Consider the following 15438-nt stretch of genomic DNA (forward strand, 5'->3'; position numbering starts at 1 on the left):
ATTATACATGTGCTATTTTAGAACTTAGCTTAGTCATGCCACGGGCAGAAATAAAAAGGGAGACATGCAATTGTAACAGTCCTGCAAGGATGACTGAGTCGCTTTTGGTTATTACAGCAAAAACGATTTCATCTGCTGAGGTGGACTTTGACAAATACAATTGCAGAAATGAAAATTGCAAGTAAGCTGTAAAAAAAAAAAAGAATGAGAGACACTATCAGTTCCTCTTGGAGTCAAAAATGATCTTAAAATATTACAGCACAGGTGGTGCTGTTGAGGTAGGCAAAACAAGAGCTAAGCAAAGATAAGGCTCAGAAAAAACAGCATGTTGATCTTTGATTTGTTAACTCAGAGTGGAGTCTGCACACTGAAAGGCTGGATTTTTTTTGTAGTGCGACTTGACTTTGGATCCTTATACCTACTACGTTTTACCTTATTTTGTGTTACAATGAAGGATGTTCATATGACAGTTTTTTTTTTTTTTTTTTTTTTTTTTACAATGGCTGACATCCTTTTATCCAATCTGTAGTCACATTTTCAAAACTCAAAACACAATTAGCACAACGTCAGTCTGTTGTGGACCAAACCATTAACACAATTTATGTTTTTTTTCCCCACAGAATATGAAGTCAATTAACATTTTTTCATACAAGCTAAACCATTACCAAAATTATGGATCGTCCTTGTCTTATTTGCAAATGCTTTCACAAAGCCTGCCAGAAATAAAGACCTAATGTTTAAATCCTTGAATGTATTGACAAAAAAAAAACGACTTCTGCAATTATGCATTGCACTTCTGTAACACTCACATTAAAAGGATCAAAATCTATGCAGATGCTATGCAGTAGAACCAGAAACCTTGTCTTTTTCATTCCATGCATTCTTTTTTGTTGTCACAACCTGGCAACTACATTACCCACAATGCAACTCAGCCACCAACAAGTTCATTTCAGAGGTCCCTGTTTGCTATGCTGGTAGCAGCTAATGTAGCCTTAAGATGCTAGCTTCAAGCAGAGAGGAGGAGGAGCAGGCCACACAGATCTCTCAAACTCACTTCTCTCTGATTACACAGCTCCAGATTGTTTTTTCATTTTCAAACTTGTAGTCTTCACCGAGCCAACACTGACTGAACTGACATCACAGTGACGTCAGTTTGTCAGAGTCTCACAGCTCCCTCTGGAGCCACAAAAACAAGAGGCACTGGACCCCAGGCATCAGTAAGCAAAAGGCCCCACCATTTCTCCCACCTAGGAGCACACAGACACACATTTGGTTGTGGTTTTGTCTTTTTTTGGTTGGTCTTTTTTGCATCTCTTTGTAGCCATTAAGTATTTTTTTTCTGGTAATTTTGTGTGTCCTTGTGGTTGTTTGGTGTCTCTTTGTAGCCATCTTATGTCGCTTTGAGGTTATTTATGTCCCTTTGAGATAATTATGTGTCTTTTTGTGGTTGTTTTGCCCCTTTTTGTAGTAATTTTGTGTCTCTTTGCAGTTCTTCTGCACCTCTTTGAGATCAGTTTGAGTCTCCTCCTGGCTGCTACATGATAAAGTGAGTGATATTTTGCAGGTAAAGGCCACAGGCGCCACTGACACTTTGGGCCTCAGGCCTGTGCCTTGAAGGCCCATTGAGTAATACATCTGTGCACAACAAGCTTTATGCAACTTTTTTTTTCCACATATGCCTTCATAGTCCTTCACAAGACCTATAGAAAGACTCTGGTGTGTAAAAACGTTGGAGTTCCCCTTTAAATAAAAAAATATTTTCACAGATGTAGCTCAGCAGGGTTACACATCATATTTGCTTATTTTGAAGGAGGTTGGTCTGCAGAAAAAGCCTTCTGAGTGTTTGTGATCAGGAAATGTTGATGCATAATATCAGTCACACACCACAGAGGATGTGTGAGGAATGACTCAACACACAAACAGAGCTGCTGGTGAAGCTCTGGGTCAAAGATAGTCTCAAGTTTCAAATTTACCACCTCTGCTAAACCAGTTTCAGGCAGTTGTGTTTGTGTAGTGTTCTTGTATTAATGTCAGTCATTAACATGAACATGATGTGTTCAGGTACCTGCAGACCACTGAGAACTAGGCGAGCCAGCTTTATCACTTCTCTGTACTTGGTGGCTTTAGCCTGCTTAGACAGTCTTGAGATCTTTACTAAGTCGATCCATTTTCAGCTTTTCACCTCGCTCAGGCATTAACCTGAAGTGCAAACACACAGAAATGTTCTTAATCCTGTTCAAACGCTGAACTTGTAAGTTATCATGTAACACGCAGTGGGAGAGTTATTAAAAAAGCTTCATACTTCAGCACTCATGAAGCAATGTGCTGTGCCTCTGCAATGAAGGCTGCCACCTGCTGGCTGGAGAAAGGAAGGACGCACCCACAGGTAAGCGTAAGCAGGGCAGGAGGTTATGTGGCCCTGTAGAGAGGAAGAAGATAGTTTCAGTATTAGTGGAGAGACAAGGGAGCGGCTTTGAGAAACAAGAGCAGAAGCCACAGACTGAAAGAAGAGACAACTCGTAAAAGCCTAAATAAATGGCTGTTGGGCTAAGAAATTCTTTAAAAGCTAAAGACAATATATGGCAAATTGATTGCCTTTTCTTGACTGCAAATTATATCCACAAAGGAAAACTTTGTTTTATCAAAGAAGATACAGTTTGTTCTTCTCACTTCAATCTTTTTTCCTTGTGGCAAAATGTCACTAGTGGACTGGAAAAGCAATTATTTAATTTGTATTTGCTGTATTAATAATTTTTATAATAATAACAAAAATTGATACTTGGCATTTGTGTATCAGTACAATATTGCCACTCAAAATACCCTATACTATGCTACTATCCTATGTTGATTTTTCCCCTCAACTCTCACAGTTAACACACTGATATCAATCAGTTTTGTGGTTTCAACATACCAAAATATTTTTATTTATTAACTTGATCTAAAAATACTCCTATGTTCATTTTTGCTCTGAACTGAAAATAATCACACAGCACCATCAAGGGGACAAAAAAAGAAGTTTCTCAGAAGTTGCACAGAAGCTCGTTGAAGGACATTGGGACTTAATTGTTGTCTTGTTTGAGAATATTGTGACTTTATTTATTTATTATTGTTGACAATATTCATTTGTTTTAACATTTTTCAGCTCCTACTAATCTCAAATAGCTAGGAAAATTTTAAAATGCACACCAAAAAAAGTTCAGGTCTCAGGAGGCTGTAATGTAGGCGTTCCTGTCAGGACTCCAACCAGAAGGTGGCAGTAATGCGCCTAAAAGCTGCCAACTGCCATTAAACATCAGACGAAGAAGAAGCGGAGGCGGAAGAAGAAGCAGGCAAGCAACATACCCACTTCTGGTGTAGTCTGCGTCCGTGGGTTAAAGGTAAAACGTGTGGCGTTTTTACATTTTTAGGGACGTCTGGGGTGAATAATGGCGAGGCGACTTGATAATATAATAAATACGCTTCAAGGATTGATTGACGAAAGTATTGTGCCTAAAAGCGAGGATGAGTCTGAGGACGAATTATCGGACAGCTGGAGCGTGGATGTTAGTGTAGAGGGAGAAGACTTCCCCGACAAGTAAGTATTTTGTGCTATTATTTGTTTTACTTTGTATTCTACATAAATAAGCTTCAGTTTGAATCATCAGTACACATTGTATTGATTACCTTTCCCCACATGTTTCCTGCAGTGAGGCTGCTGAGCCGTTGGGAGGATGGAGGTGGAGTGATATGAATGATCCAGACATCACACCCCGGCAGCCCACCTTCAGACCCGCCCGGCCACCAGGACCACAGTTCACAATTCCAGCCACCTGCACACCCTTGCAGCTCTTCCAACTCTTCTTCACTGATTCTGTTTTACAGACAATCGTTAATAACACCAATGAGTTTTGCTCCAGTCATGCATCCCCTTTCATACCGTGGACTGACCTGACACTGAAGGACATGTATTCATTCATGGCTTTGGTCGTCTACATGAGTGTGGTAAAATGCTCTGGATTTGCTGACTACTGGCGAGTGGGGAAACTGTATGAATTACCATTTCCTAGACGGGTAATGACTGGTAAGAAGTTCCTCGCCATCAGCAGGTCCCTTCACCTCAGCAGCTTGGCACAGGATGCTGCTAATAAGGAAAAGAGAGGCACAGCAGCCTTTGATCGCCTTTGCAAAATAAAGCCATTATACGAGGAGATGAGGAGCGCCTGCAGAAGGAACTATCACCCTGCCCAGGAAGTTTCCATTTGTGAGAAAACGGTTGCCTCCAAAGCCCGCAATGGACTCAAGCAATATATGAAAAATAAGCCTACTCGCTGGGGACATAAACTCTTTGTTCTGACAGACTCATCCAGTGGTTACACATGGGACTTATTTATCTATGAGGGAAAGCTGAAGGGAACCAGCAGCAAGGGGCTTGGTTATGAGTCTGTGATGGAGCTAATCAACATACAGATGCTGGGCACCGGCTACAAGCTCTTTGTTGATAACTTTTACACAAGTCCCACACTTTTCCGTGACCTCCTCAAGAGGAACATCTGGGCGTGTGGAACCATCCGAGTGAACAGACCTGGCTTCCCCAAAACAAAGAATAACAGCCTAGATGCAAAATCTCCCCGCGGCAGCATCCGCTGGATCAGAAAGGACTCCTTGCTCTTTGTCCAGTGGCGAGACGCTGGGGACGTCTCCCTGTGTTCAACCCTCCACACGGCCCATTCGAAGGACACAATGCCAAGAAGGGTCAAAGGTGCAGATGGGCAATGGACCTCAAAGGACATCCCAGTCCCACCAGTTGTGAAGGAGTATAACCAGTACGTATATATCCAACAATATTTTATGCCCTTTGAAGTTCAACATTCAATACACTTAAATCTATCACATAATGATTGATCGAAAATTGTCATAAAGGTCCACAGTGTAAGATTAAGGGTCATCTATTGGCAGAAATTTTGTATTGTATTCATAAATATGTTTTCATCAGTTTATAAACACCTAAAAACAAGAATTAATCATTTATATCTACACAGAGAGTGGACAGACCCCCAAGAAGTGCCCCGGGCTTTGGGGCCCATTGTTGTAGTGGCATAACAGTGGAATTACAGCTCCCAAGCCTGTCACATGATGACACTGGGCCCACAAAGACTTTTTCCTATAGACTTACATTAGGGAAAAGATACCTGTAAGTCAGTGGGTACATTTTTTGAGCATCACAACCCCCCAAAATGACTTGTGTCACTATCATTTAATCCAGTGAATCTAATAATATTTGTAGGGTTTAGAAGAGCAGCTAGATTTACTCAGTTCATCCCCATTGAAGTTAGTGGAGCTCTAAACCGGAAGTAGCCGGCTCGTCAGTAGAAGTCTCAAGTGTGCCTGCTGTAGGGGCCCAATGATGTGCAAGTAGCGCCAATCATCAGAGCAATTTAATAAGCTGCAGTTAATTGATTTTGGCTTCATGCACCTCTTTAGGAATGAACTGGGTCCCACCTCTGATGCTGTATCCAGGTCTCTCTATACATCCATGGTGGACTGCATGGAAGAGTGGGTCCTCTTCCATGCAGTCCACCATGTTGCTCTACAGTAGCCCAGAACTGCAAAATCATGCTGCATTCCATTTACCTATGATTTACCTATGCAGTCAGAGAAACCAAGATGTTGTTAGCAGCACCACTTTTAGCCAGGTTCGCTGTTGACAGCAAAGCGTTTTGTGATATTTTGCACAACCAAACCTGTAGCAACATGTCCACCGATAGAAGCTGGACAGGACTGTGTGTATGAGACACAAACAACACAGACGTGTTGATAGTTGGAAATGCCGACTTCCTGGAGCAAAAAGAGTGCACCATCAAACGCTGGCTGTACACAGGGCCATTCGCGTTTCCATGTTTTTGCATCTTCACATCAGCCATTTTCTGATGTGAAGTTTCAGCTCTGAAACATTAGTGCTAGATGCTACTAAATCCTACACACTGGACCTTTAAAACACAAACAGTTTCATAAATAAGTAAGAGAAGGTGTGCAATGCTGCATTTAAAAAGTAGTGACAGTCTATTTGGCCTTGTTTAAAATAGATGTTAAAGTAGGAATAAAAACATTTCTCTAAGTTCTTTTTTAACCAGAGGTACTCTGAATGCTGCCTGATGGGAGTAGGTGAGAAGACTGGTGAAGAGGGAGTGAAGAGTCCTTAGTGATGACTGTCTTTCTTTTCACTGCATGACTGTAAAGGTCTGAGAGTTGGGTTTGAGTGGTGCCGGTGATTTTGTTTTGAATGTAATGATCGGCGTTCTTGATTTATTTATGTTTTGTTACATTTTCCTTAGTGTTGTGTTTTTTTCCTGTCCCTTCAGGTTCATGGGTGGAGTGGACCCCTCTGACGGCCTGACAGGGAAAGTCCTCCACAAGACTCAAACGTGGTATAAGACGTTCTTTTATCAGTTCATGGACATCGCAGTTGTGAACGCCTTCCTCCTCCACAAAGACATAGCAAAAAGTAAAGGAGAGAAGCTTATCACTCAGAAGGCGTTCAGAGAGACCCTCGCAGAGCAGCTGGCCGAGGCGGGGTCTGTCTCGACAGCCAGACCCGTACCAACTCCCGCTCCATGGGCAGCACATCACAGGCCAGTGCACATCAGTGGGCACAGCACCACTGGTCGCCTGAAGTGCAGGCAGTGCCATTTGAAGACACCGCTGAAGTGTCCCTCCTGTGATGTGCCTTTGTGCTTTGTTCCCGGTCGTGACTGCTATAATGACTGGCATGTTGCTAAAAACATGTAACAGGTGTGTGTATGTGCGTGTAAATAGTTAGCTTCATTACACCTTTTAATAAACTGTTTTTCTACCACATCACTTGACTTTTTCATATGCACTAGGTTTATTTTTAAGAAGGGGAAAAAGCACTATAGTGTGTTTATGCTCGGGTTACTCTGTATCAGCAACTGACAGTGAATGTGGATGTGGGATGTGATACCTCCAAGTGGCACCTTTGATTTGAGCCCAAGGTAGGCATTTAAGACTTGTAGCCTTTCTGTCCTAGGTATGTGACCACGGTTGTAAAATACTCATTTTCTGTGGTAATTTAAACTTTGATGAAGTAAGGCATGATATTAGGTTTTCCAGCTGGTAAGTCCCAGGTACAGGTGAAACGGCCTGCAGGTGGCTAACACAGCATGGAGAGGATGATCAATAATCCATTTGCAGAAAGAAACGAGGATCCACAGAAGCAGGACAAGACAGCTTTCATTGTGCAAAAATGTAGTAGGCAGTCCCAATATCAAGCTTAAACACAATAAAGAGAGGACAAGATAACACCAACAAAAAGGCGTGCTGCCATCTTGGATGCCTGACATAATCAATTATGAACAATCAGTTAAGATTGTCTATGGAAACAACATCATAATTTGTGATTTGTTGGCTAAATTAGCAAATTAAATGCCAGAAAAATCAAGGTACTTCATCACAATGATGCATAACTTCCATAAAAATTCCTATTGGCATAAATCATTCTTACTTATTGAGGTTTAACATGCCCATAATAGTCTAATTCAACCAGAAATATTAAAATGAGGGCTATCTTGTAGAAAATTGTAGTGCTACTTACACACTTGTTTTACAGTGTTTTCAGGGTACAACTCATTCGCTGTTATGTCCTCGGAAAAAGAAATAATAAGAATTAATTTCCCTGCAGAGAATTTAACTTATACAGCCTGATGACTAAAGAACAAGAGCAACCAGGGTAGTACAAGATACGTGGAGATAAATCAAGGGGACAGATGGTTGTCTTTTTTTGAGTTTTTACTGAAGAGTAAAGCTAAGCAGGTGAAGTTTGGCAGTGAGTTGAAGATAAAGAGGAAACCTAAAGGAGCAGATGGACTGCTAGAGACGACCGGCGACTAAGGAGCAAAACTGTGGACAGGTGAACAGATTAAAGTGCCACAGACATGAGACTTACTCAAGGTTAGTAAAATGAAAGAACTTTATTTGACAGGAGGTGGCAGGAGACACCACTGTTAGTGAAATGGCAGACGTACTGTAAGATGGTAGCATCATCACATTCAGTTTAAGGAGAAGAACTGCACACAGTGTTGTCCTTTTTGTCCATCTCTTTTATTTCAGCAGCCTTGTGTTGAATCCTCACATTCCCCATCAATCCATGATTTTAATAATTTTTCTGAGTTAGTTAAATAATATCACAATATTGCAAAATTGTAATCTGCTCTTCTGAAAAAAAGAGAGATTTTAACTGGATGCCCAAATGACTGCTTTAAGTAGTGTTACTTTTTTGTTTGGCTTCATCTGTAACACACCACTGGCACGTGGGTGCAACTTACAAAGAGGTTGTTCAATGTTCTTTCAAAAACAGCACGTCGTGTTTCATTCTCAAATAATTACTTAAAAACTTAAAGCTGTGAAGGAATTCTTAAAGGAATACATCACCCGCAATATGATTATTTATAAATCAGGTACTGACCTTACCTTGCGTTGAATCTGTGGGGGAAAAAAAACTTCTCACATCTCCACAGGGAATGAAGAATTTTAAACAGCTAACATTCTTGATGAATTGGAGTAAAAAGGGGACCACGTTTAACCACAGTAAAACTAAATCAAAACATTTATTTACAAACTCTCACACAACTCCTGCAGTATAATCCAAGTGTCATTTATCCAGTTGCATGCTCAGTACTGTGTGTGTGTGTGTGTGTGTGTATGTTACAGGGGTAGATAGGGGGTGTTAGCGTCTAACTATCTTTGTCTTTTTAACCTGTTGTTGCTATATCCTTCAAACACAGATTGTAGACCCCTCTGTCTGCTTCTCTCTGGAATCACTCTTTCATTTTCCCAAAAATATGATAATATTTCCTCAGGGAGTGCAGTTAGTTACAGTGTGGGCTCCATGCTTACTGCGACAGCTTGTCGGACCACCACAAAGGGGCTTAGCAAAAGGTCAGTCATTGAATCTCAACTAATAAGCTGTTGAAATGTTTGAAACACTATCCCAGGTAGACAATCCAAATAAAGTGTTAACAAAGTTTTCTTTACAAATTCAACATAACACTGGGTGAGTACTTTTGTGAGTGAATTATTCCTTTAAAGAGTTGTAATAAATCAGGCCTTTGACTGAAGTATTGTGATTCTGTCATGATCTGTGAATAATACCAGTAACATAGTATCAGTAGCTGTGGTGGTTGTAAACTTGTGAACACTCCTTCCTGAAATTATGAATAAACTTCAGTTTACGTTAACCACAGCATCCTTATACCAGCTTCCTGTTGCTGTTGTTCTGTTCACTTGTACCCTTCACTCTGAATGAATCATTTCCCGTCATAATGAGTTCTGCTTCTCCGATGCTTCGTGTGATTATCAAACCAGTTTAACTTGATCTGTGTGTGCATGCCATGGTGTGCGTGTGTGTGTGTGTGTGTGTGTGTGTATGCACGTACACATGAATACCAGTTTTCAGAGCAGCTTGTCTTCAGACTGATGTTTACAGTCCACATTTTAACTTTGCTGTGACTTCTTTCTCATTGTTTGCTCATTATTTCTTTGTTTGAACATTCAAGCAAATTGACAGACAGCCCTGAAATAAATCATGGGACACACTGAGGAAATGTGTCAGCTTCAAAGCCAAGAAAGAGATCTGTTTTTTTTTTTTCATCTGTGGTGGGAGTGTTTATGGTCAACCTTTATTTTGGTGTGTACACTAGTGTCTGGGTTGGGTGTAATCACAGACAAGGGAAAAAGAGTGACATCAACAAGCTGGTTAAAATTCAAAATGAATGCATACTGTTGTGTTAATAATTCATCTGCACAGTTCGGGCTACTCTCTAAGTTAAACACTGCAAAATCAGTTGTGTCAGAGTCTAAATTTTCTCATTACACAAAGCTAGAAGCTTATATATCAAAAAAAAACTGCTGAACATGGATCAGTTCTAACTTTATACTTTGTGTCTACTTGTTTTCATATGTTCACATACTGAAAAACTGAGTGTAAATGTACACACGCACACACACACACACAAACACACACACATGAACAAACCAATAGCAGTACACGGTTGAATTAATAGAGCAAACCATGCCCGGCCCCCTTGTGCAGTGTGAAGCAGTCGACTATTATTGCCTGTGTCGTCGTCACATGAGAACACACCCTTCAGCAGATTACTGGTGCACCTGTGTCTCAGGTGTCAGAAGACAGTGATAGTTAAACACCAGCTCTTCACAGCACCTGAAGGATCCTAACAAGATTTGGTAAGAGATTTGGCTTTGATTTCATGTCATCATGTCATTTTATTTCTGTGCCAAGTCAGTCACTGCAATGGAAAAGATCCCATCATCCATCTTACCTCTTTGTGTAATGCATATACTTGTCATAGATGGATCTTTTTCTGTTGACTGATATTTACTCTTTTTAAGAGTAAATAGAAAGCTTTAAAGCCTGGCTAAACGTGTGGTGTATGCTGGCAGGTACCTGAAAGGAGATAAGGCTTAAAATCAGTATAGTAATCAGTTAATGTATCATAATCTGGTCCTTTTTGTTGTGGGTGTGCACCTCTGGCAACGACATATCGTCCGGGGATTTGAGGAGTGGGAATAAGAAGTTCTGCCTCATTAAACTGGGTTAGGGTGTGCTCAAACCTGTATGAGTCACATTAAAAGGGGGCTTTCTAAATAACCTTTAAGAATAAGAAGAATAAATACATTACAGGAAATTGTGTAACTGCAGTTGATGACATTAATTTGGTGTTCTCAGCGAGGATAAAACAGTAGAGAAAGAAGCATTCACACCTTTTAATAAAGTAGCAACACCACAGTGTAGAGATACTCCTTAACCATTAAAAGGTCTGCTTTTAAAAATTATTAAAAGCAAAAAAGTACTAAAAGTATCAAACTGTATTGAAAGTAAAAGTCCTCTTTGCAGAATGCCTTCTTTAAAGTGTTAAGCTCCTCCTGGTTAGAATTCCTTACTGTATGTGTTCATTGTTTTTACCAGGAGTCGAATTATCGGCAGAGGTCTTGTCCTCTCCAAAACAAATGGACCATGTAATTTAAACCAGTAAAAACACTAAATAAAGCTGTTTAATGTTACAAATCAGTGTCTCTCTGACGCTGTTCAGCATGTCACAGATGGGCCATTAGCCAAGCACCTGCTTAAGTGTGCTCACCTTTTATCTCTGATAAGATGTAGACACTCAGGAGGTTGTTACCTGGAGCCGAATTATCTGAGAGGTCTCTCCAAATCAAACAAACCTGGTGATTTAAATCAGTGAAAACACTGAATAAAGCAGCTCCAAGTTTAAAAAAAGTGTTTTGCCAATGCTTTAGTCCCGAAGTAGCTTTAAACAGCTCATTATAAGGTAACTAAAACACAACAGTTCTTATTTTCAGGTCATTATACACACAAAAAAACATACTTAATACATAATATATCCAATTTCTGCCGATATATCCGAATATATCGAACACACTGAACCTGTAAGTACAGTACTTGAGTAAGAGGTCTTTGTTATTTGGTTACAATTTTAAGAATACAGTCAAATTGTGTCACCTGACTGTTTGCCATCTTTACATCAAGGATCACAATGGCAATAAGTCTGGGACATGTTTTGTGTTATATTCTTGATTTTATTTCAACTTAATCCAAAGTAAAAGTGAGAAAAATCCTGTGTAACAAATTATTTTAACATCTGTGTAAGGCTGCAGGCTGTATCAGTCCATCTCAGGTAAATTAACATTTATGATAACCTGTAATAACAAAGCATTTGTAATTTATAATTTAAAATGTAAAACATTTAAAATTTCAGTGATTTTAATGTGGAAACAGTCAATCTGCATTTTATTTTGTAAAAATTTGTTCAGTCACTTGTCAATTTTTACATCTTCCTCCATTATAAGGATACAAAAAATTAAAAGGGAAATGATTCTCTCATTTCCCTTTTAGAGACAGAGTATGTTTACATGTGGATATGGGTGAGGTCATTTAACCAGCCTTGTTGGACATGTTTAAATATTTTCACACCAGTTCTGTTAAGCTCCATCTTTGGCAATGGCAAGCTAGTCATAAACAATCCAAATAGTGTTTGTCTTTCACCTGTCAGAGTTACAAGAGAAGGGGGTGGAGGAAGAATAATCCTGAACAAACACTTAACATTTCACCAGCTCTTTCTCTGACACAAGGATGAATGTTTACGATATGAAGCTTTAACGGAAGAAATCAGTGGGTCAGAGTGTTGAAAGGGAACTCATGAGTGAATGAGTGTGTGTGTGTGTGTGTGTGTACTTGTATTAATGATGCTATGGAGCTCACACAGTCACATTGTGGGGACTCACTTCTCATTCGAAGGTGGGTCCCAAGTTAACCATTAAAATGCACTAATTAATATTTGTCTTCGTAAAACAGATGATTCCCGTCCTTGATTATGATTGGTTGAGCCACATTCGAAGTCACTGTAAAATACTCCATAAGCACACAGCAGTGACCGCATAGCAACTGTAGCCTATCACTGCGCCAATTAACCGCTGTTTCAAAATGTACAATTTCGATTTACTGGCTGGACAAAGCGTGGGCAAGAGAAAATTGAATAGTTGAAAAAGTCAAGAAACAAAGCTGGTGCTTGTTAACAGACTGTGACTAGACTGTGTAGTCTGTTTACTGTCATAGCAAAAAAAAACTTCACCAAGAAGGACGCGACAAAACACCCCACCACCAAGCGTTCGTAGAAGCAGACTTTCAGAAAATGAAGCACTCTTGGGCACTGTATCCAAGCACACCTGAGGGTCTTATCATTAAATTCTGGTTCTACATATAGCTGCATCTAAAATCCAACTGAAGCCCAAATCATTCATCATCTGCAGGACCAGAACGGTCAGAAATATGCAATGGTTTTAGGCCCTCCGCCCTGCGTCATGTCTACCAGCGCCCCTTAGCTGTTCTTAAGTGAATGTAAACCATGGCCTCTCTTGGCTTATTGCTTAAATTATCAATGGATCCAAAAACTTTATGTAGGAGTCACTCGTGGCAAAATTATCACCTGACTCGCCAGTCCCCCTCAGTTCTATGGGGTCTTTGGAGCCCAGCACCAAACGGCAAACAGACAAAGTTAATGACTAGTTGGTGAAGATAGCAAGGCATTAAGCAAGCTAATGAGAGGACAGAAACATGACTCCCAGTGAACATTTATGTAATCACATTCATTGTAACTTTTAACCATGGTTGACTCAGACACATCAGCCACAAAAGACAGCAGCCGGAGTGCTTTATTTCAGGCTATATGACCACTTAAGCAACAACATGGTAATATCAGTTTGTCACCCTTGTGCGGAGAGCTAAGCTAAACGGCCTCTCTCTGGTTGATCTCATCCGATCACGTCCTTTACCGTCAGCATGATATGCAGCCCCCAGTTGCCATTATAGTTTAACGGCACCCAGCAGTGTCAAGGAGAAACACTTTCCAAGTGGGATGGGCGGAAGGTGTGGTGGATGGGTCCAATGGTGTTCGCGTCCCGTAAGATTCTAAAGCCAAACCTTGTACTTTTTTCCTAAACCCAACCATTTGTTGAAGGAAGAAAAAGTCAATTTGCATTGTTGTACCAACATAGTGCGTTTATTTTGAAAGAGACTGTATGTTAATGGTAAATTTCCTGTAAAAATGGAAGTGTATCTTGAAAGAAGACAATGCATGTAACAGGCAGAACTTCACACGGTGTGACAAGGTCAAAGTGAGAATGTGTTGTTTCAGTCCACAAGAAGCCACTAAGTCTTTTATTATAGCTTTGAATGTAAAGGTTGAGACTTGACTCCTGGTTAAGAGTAGGGTAAACCCCTGGAAATGAGTGTGAGTCAATTCAATGGCATTATAAGTGACAAAATCAAGAGGGCATCATGATCGATAATCCACCTACACTTCATTGCTACATCATGAAATATGTTCTTTACTTTACAACTAGAAACACCTTATTCTTGAGACATGATTTGTCTAAAAGCACTGCTGTCATACTGCATATATGTAGCTATTAGTAATGAATATTTTAAGTATAAAAAAAAAAGATTTAAAAGGGTATATTCTTTGTTCTGGTAACATCTTACGCAATATATGTTGGGAGCAGTGTCATATGCTTGTTGTCTTTGTGTTGATTGTTTGAATATGGATAGGGTGTAACCTTTCAGCATTCTTTCCACTGATGTGCCAATTGTTTCTTCATCTTTGTACTGGTAAGTTAAAGGTCACTATCTGCTACTGACTGAAAATGATCTGACAGCCACTCCCTGTTTTCTTTCTGCCACCAAACACACAGGCTCCAAGCTTAATTTCACATAAAGGTGATGACAGTGACTGGACAACAATGGTCTGACAAAAAATGTGATATATTAAGCTTTGACAGGCCACAATTCCAAAGGAGTATACATGACATCAAATATTTCATACTGTACTTGCAGTTCTCATACCGAGATGATTGGTGACATACTGTTTTTGCCTGGGGTTTGAGTTTACCTTAAAGAAGGAGAACTGTGTGATTTCTAGTTTGGAATAAACATTCATAATCCAGACTTCTAATCCACCTGTTAGTCATTTAGTACTTGTTGGTGTCGCGACTGACTGTGTCACCTGCTCTCTCTGATTCCCTCCCCAGCGAATTCAACACAAAGCCCTCTCATCCCATGAGAATCATCACATTATGAGATCACGCGGTCTGTTCCTCCTGGTTTACCTACTGGGAAGCTGGTTTGGTAAGAGCTGCTTTTGTGTCTTTTATCTTATGTAGGCCTATAGTAAGTACCAGGATACAGTCAAAAGACAAATCCACCCTTAAGGGACAGTTCACCCCCAGATTAACTACTGTTAGTTCACCTAGCACCACTGAGCTAGCTAATGTTAAAGCTCAGCTGAGAAAGATACCATTTATGTTTAAATCCCATGCTGTCAGGAGCACGAGTCTTACGTCCATGAGTAGATGCATTCATCCTTACACACGGTGATATGGTTGGTGGCAGTAGTTTGGTAGAAAGAAAATAGTTCCTATATTAAACTGCTCACAACAAGGTCTGTGGATCATCTTGAGTTACCTGGTCATGATTTCTGAAAAGACACATTGCTGTTGAGTATTTCAAATTTCTTTCTTGGCACTTTAAGCACCACAAGCTGAGGGCCATCTAGTTCCATTATATTGGAGAGAAGGCAGACATTTCTACGGCGATTATCTCCAACACTCGGCAACTCACACCAAAACAATCTAGATTGATAAATAGCACTACAGGTAAGAGGAAAATGTGTATTCTTTATTTGGGGATGAATTGTCCCTTTAAAGGACAGAGCCGGTAATATTCTACATATCTAACAACAACAAATCAATGCTGCTAACAGGTGTATCCAAAACCTGATAAAGTATAATCCTCTGGGCCATGAAGCTCCATTATTGTCCAAAAACAATTAAAAACATATCAAGTAGCCACAC

General features: G+C 40.1%; 2 protein-coding genes across 3 annotated transcripts in view; both read left to right on the plus strand.

The window, feature by feature from the left end:
• Nucleotides 1–2773: 2773 nt before the first annotated feature.
• LOC125886504 (piggyBac transposable element-derived protein 4-like) lies at nt 2774–7014 on the plus strand. Its single transcript, XM_049572755.1, has 3 exons — nt 2774–3574; nt 3687–4802; nt 6339–7014. The coding sequence occupies exons 1-3, from the start codon at nt 3426–3428 to the stop codon at nt 6763–6765; spliced, it is 1692 nt and encodes a 563-aa protein (XP_049428712.1). The 5' UTR covers nt 2774–3425; the 3' UTR covers nt 6766–7014.
• Nucleotides 7015–10095: 3081 nt separating this feature from the next.
• LOC125884983 (uncharacterized) overlaps nt 10096–15438 on the plus strand; it is a 49414-nt gene continuing 44071 nt past the window's right edge. For both annotated transcript variants that reach the window (XM_049570326.1, XM_049570334.1), the window contains exons 1-2: nt 10096–10236; nt 14617–14713. In XM_049570326.1, coding sequence (XP_049426283.1) covers nt 14662–14713 — 52 coding nt within the window. In that variant the 5' untranslated portion in view covers nt 10096–10236; nt 14617–14661. The remainder of the gene's footprint in view (nt 10237–14616; nt 14714–15438) is intronic.

The sequence above is a fragment of the Epinephelus fuscoguttatus genome, linkage group LG3 (assembly GCF_011397635.1).
Source record: "Epinephelus fuscoguttatus linkage group LG3, E.fuscoguttatus.final_Chr_v1".
Classification (NCBI taxonomy): Eukaryota; Metazoa; Chordata; class Actinopteri; order Perciformes; family Serranidae; genus Epinephelus; species Epinephelus fuscoguttatus.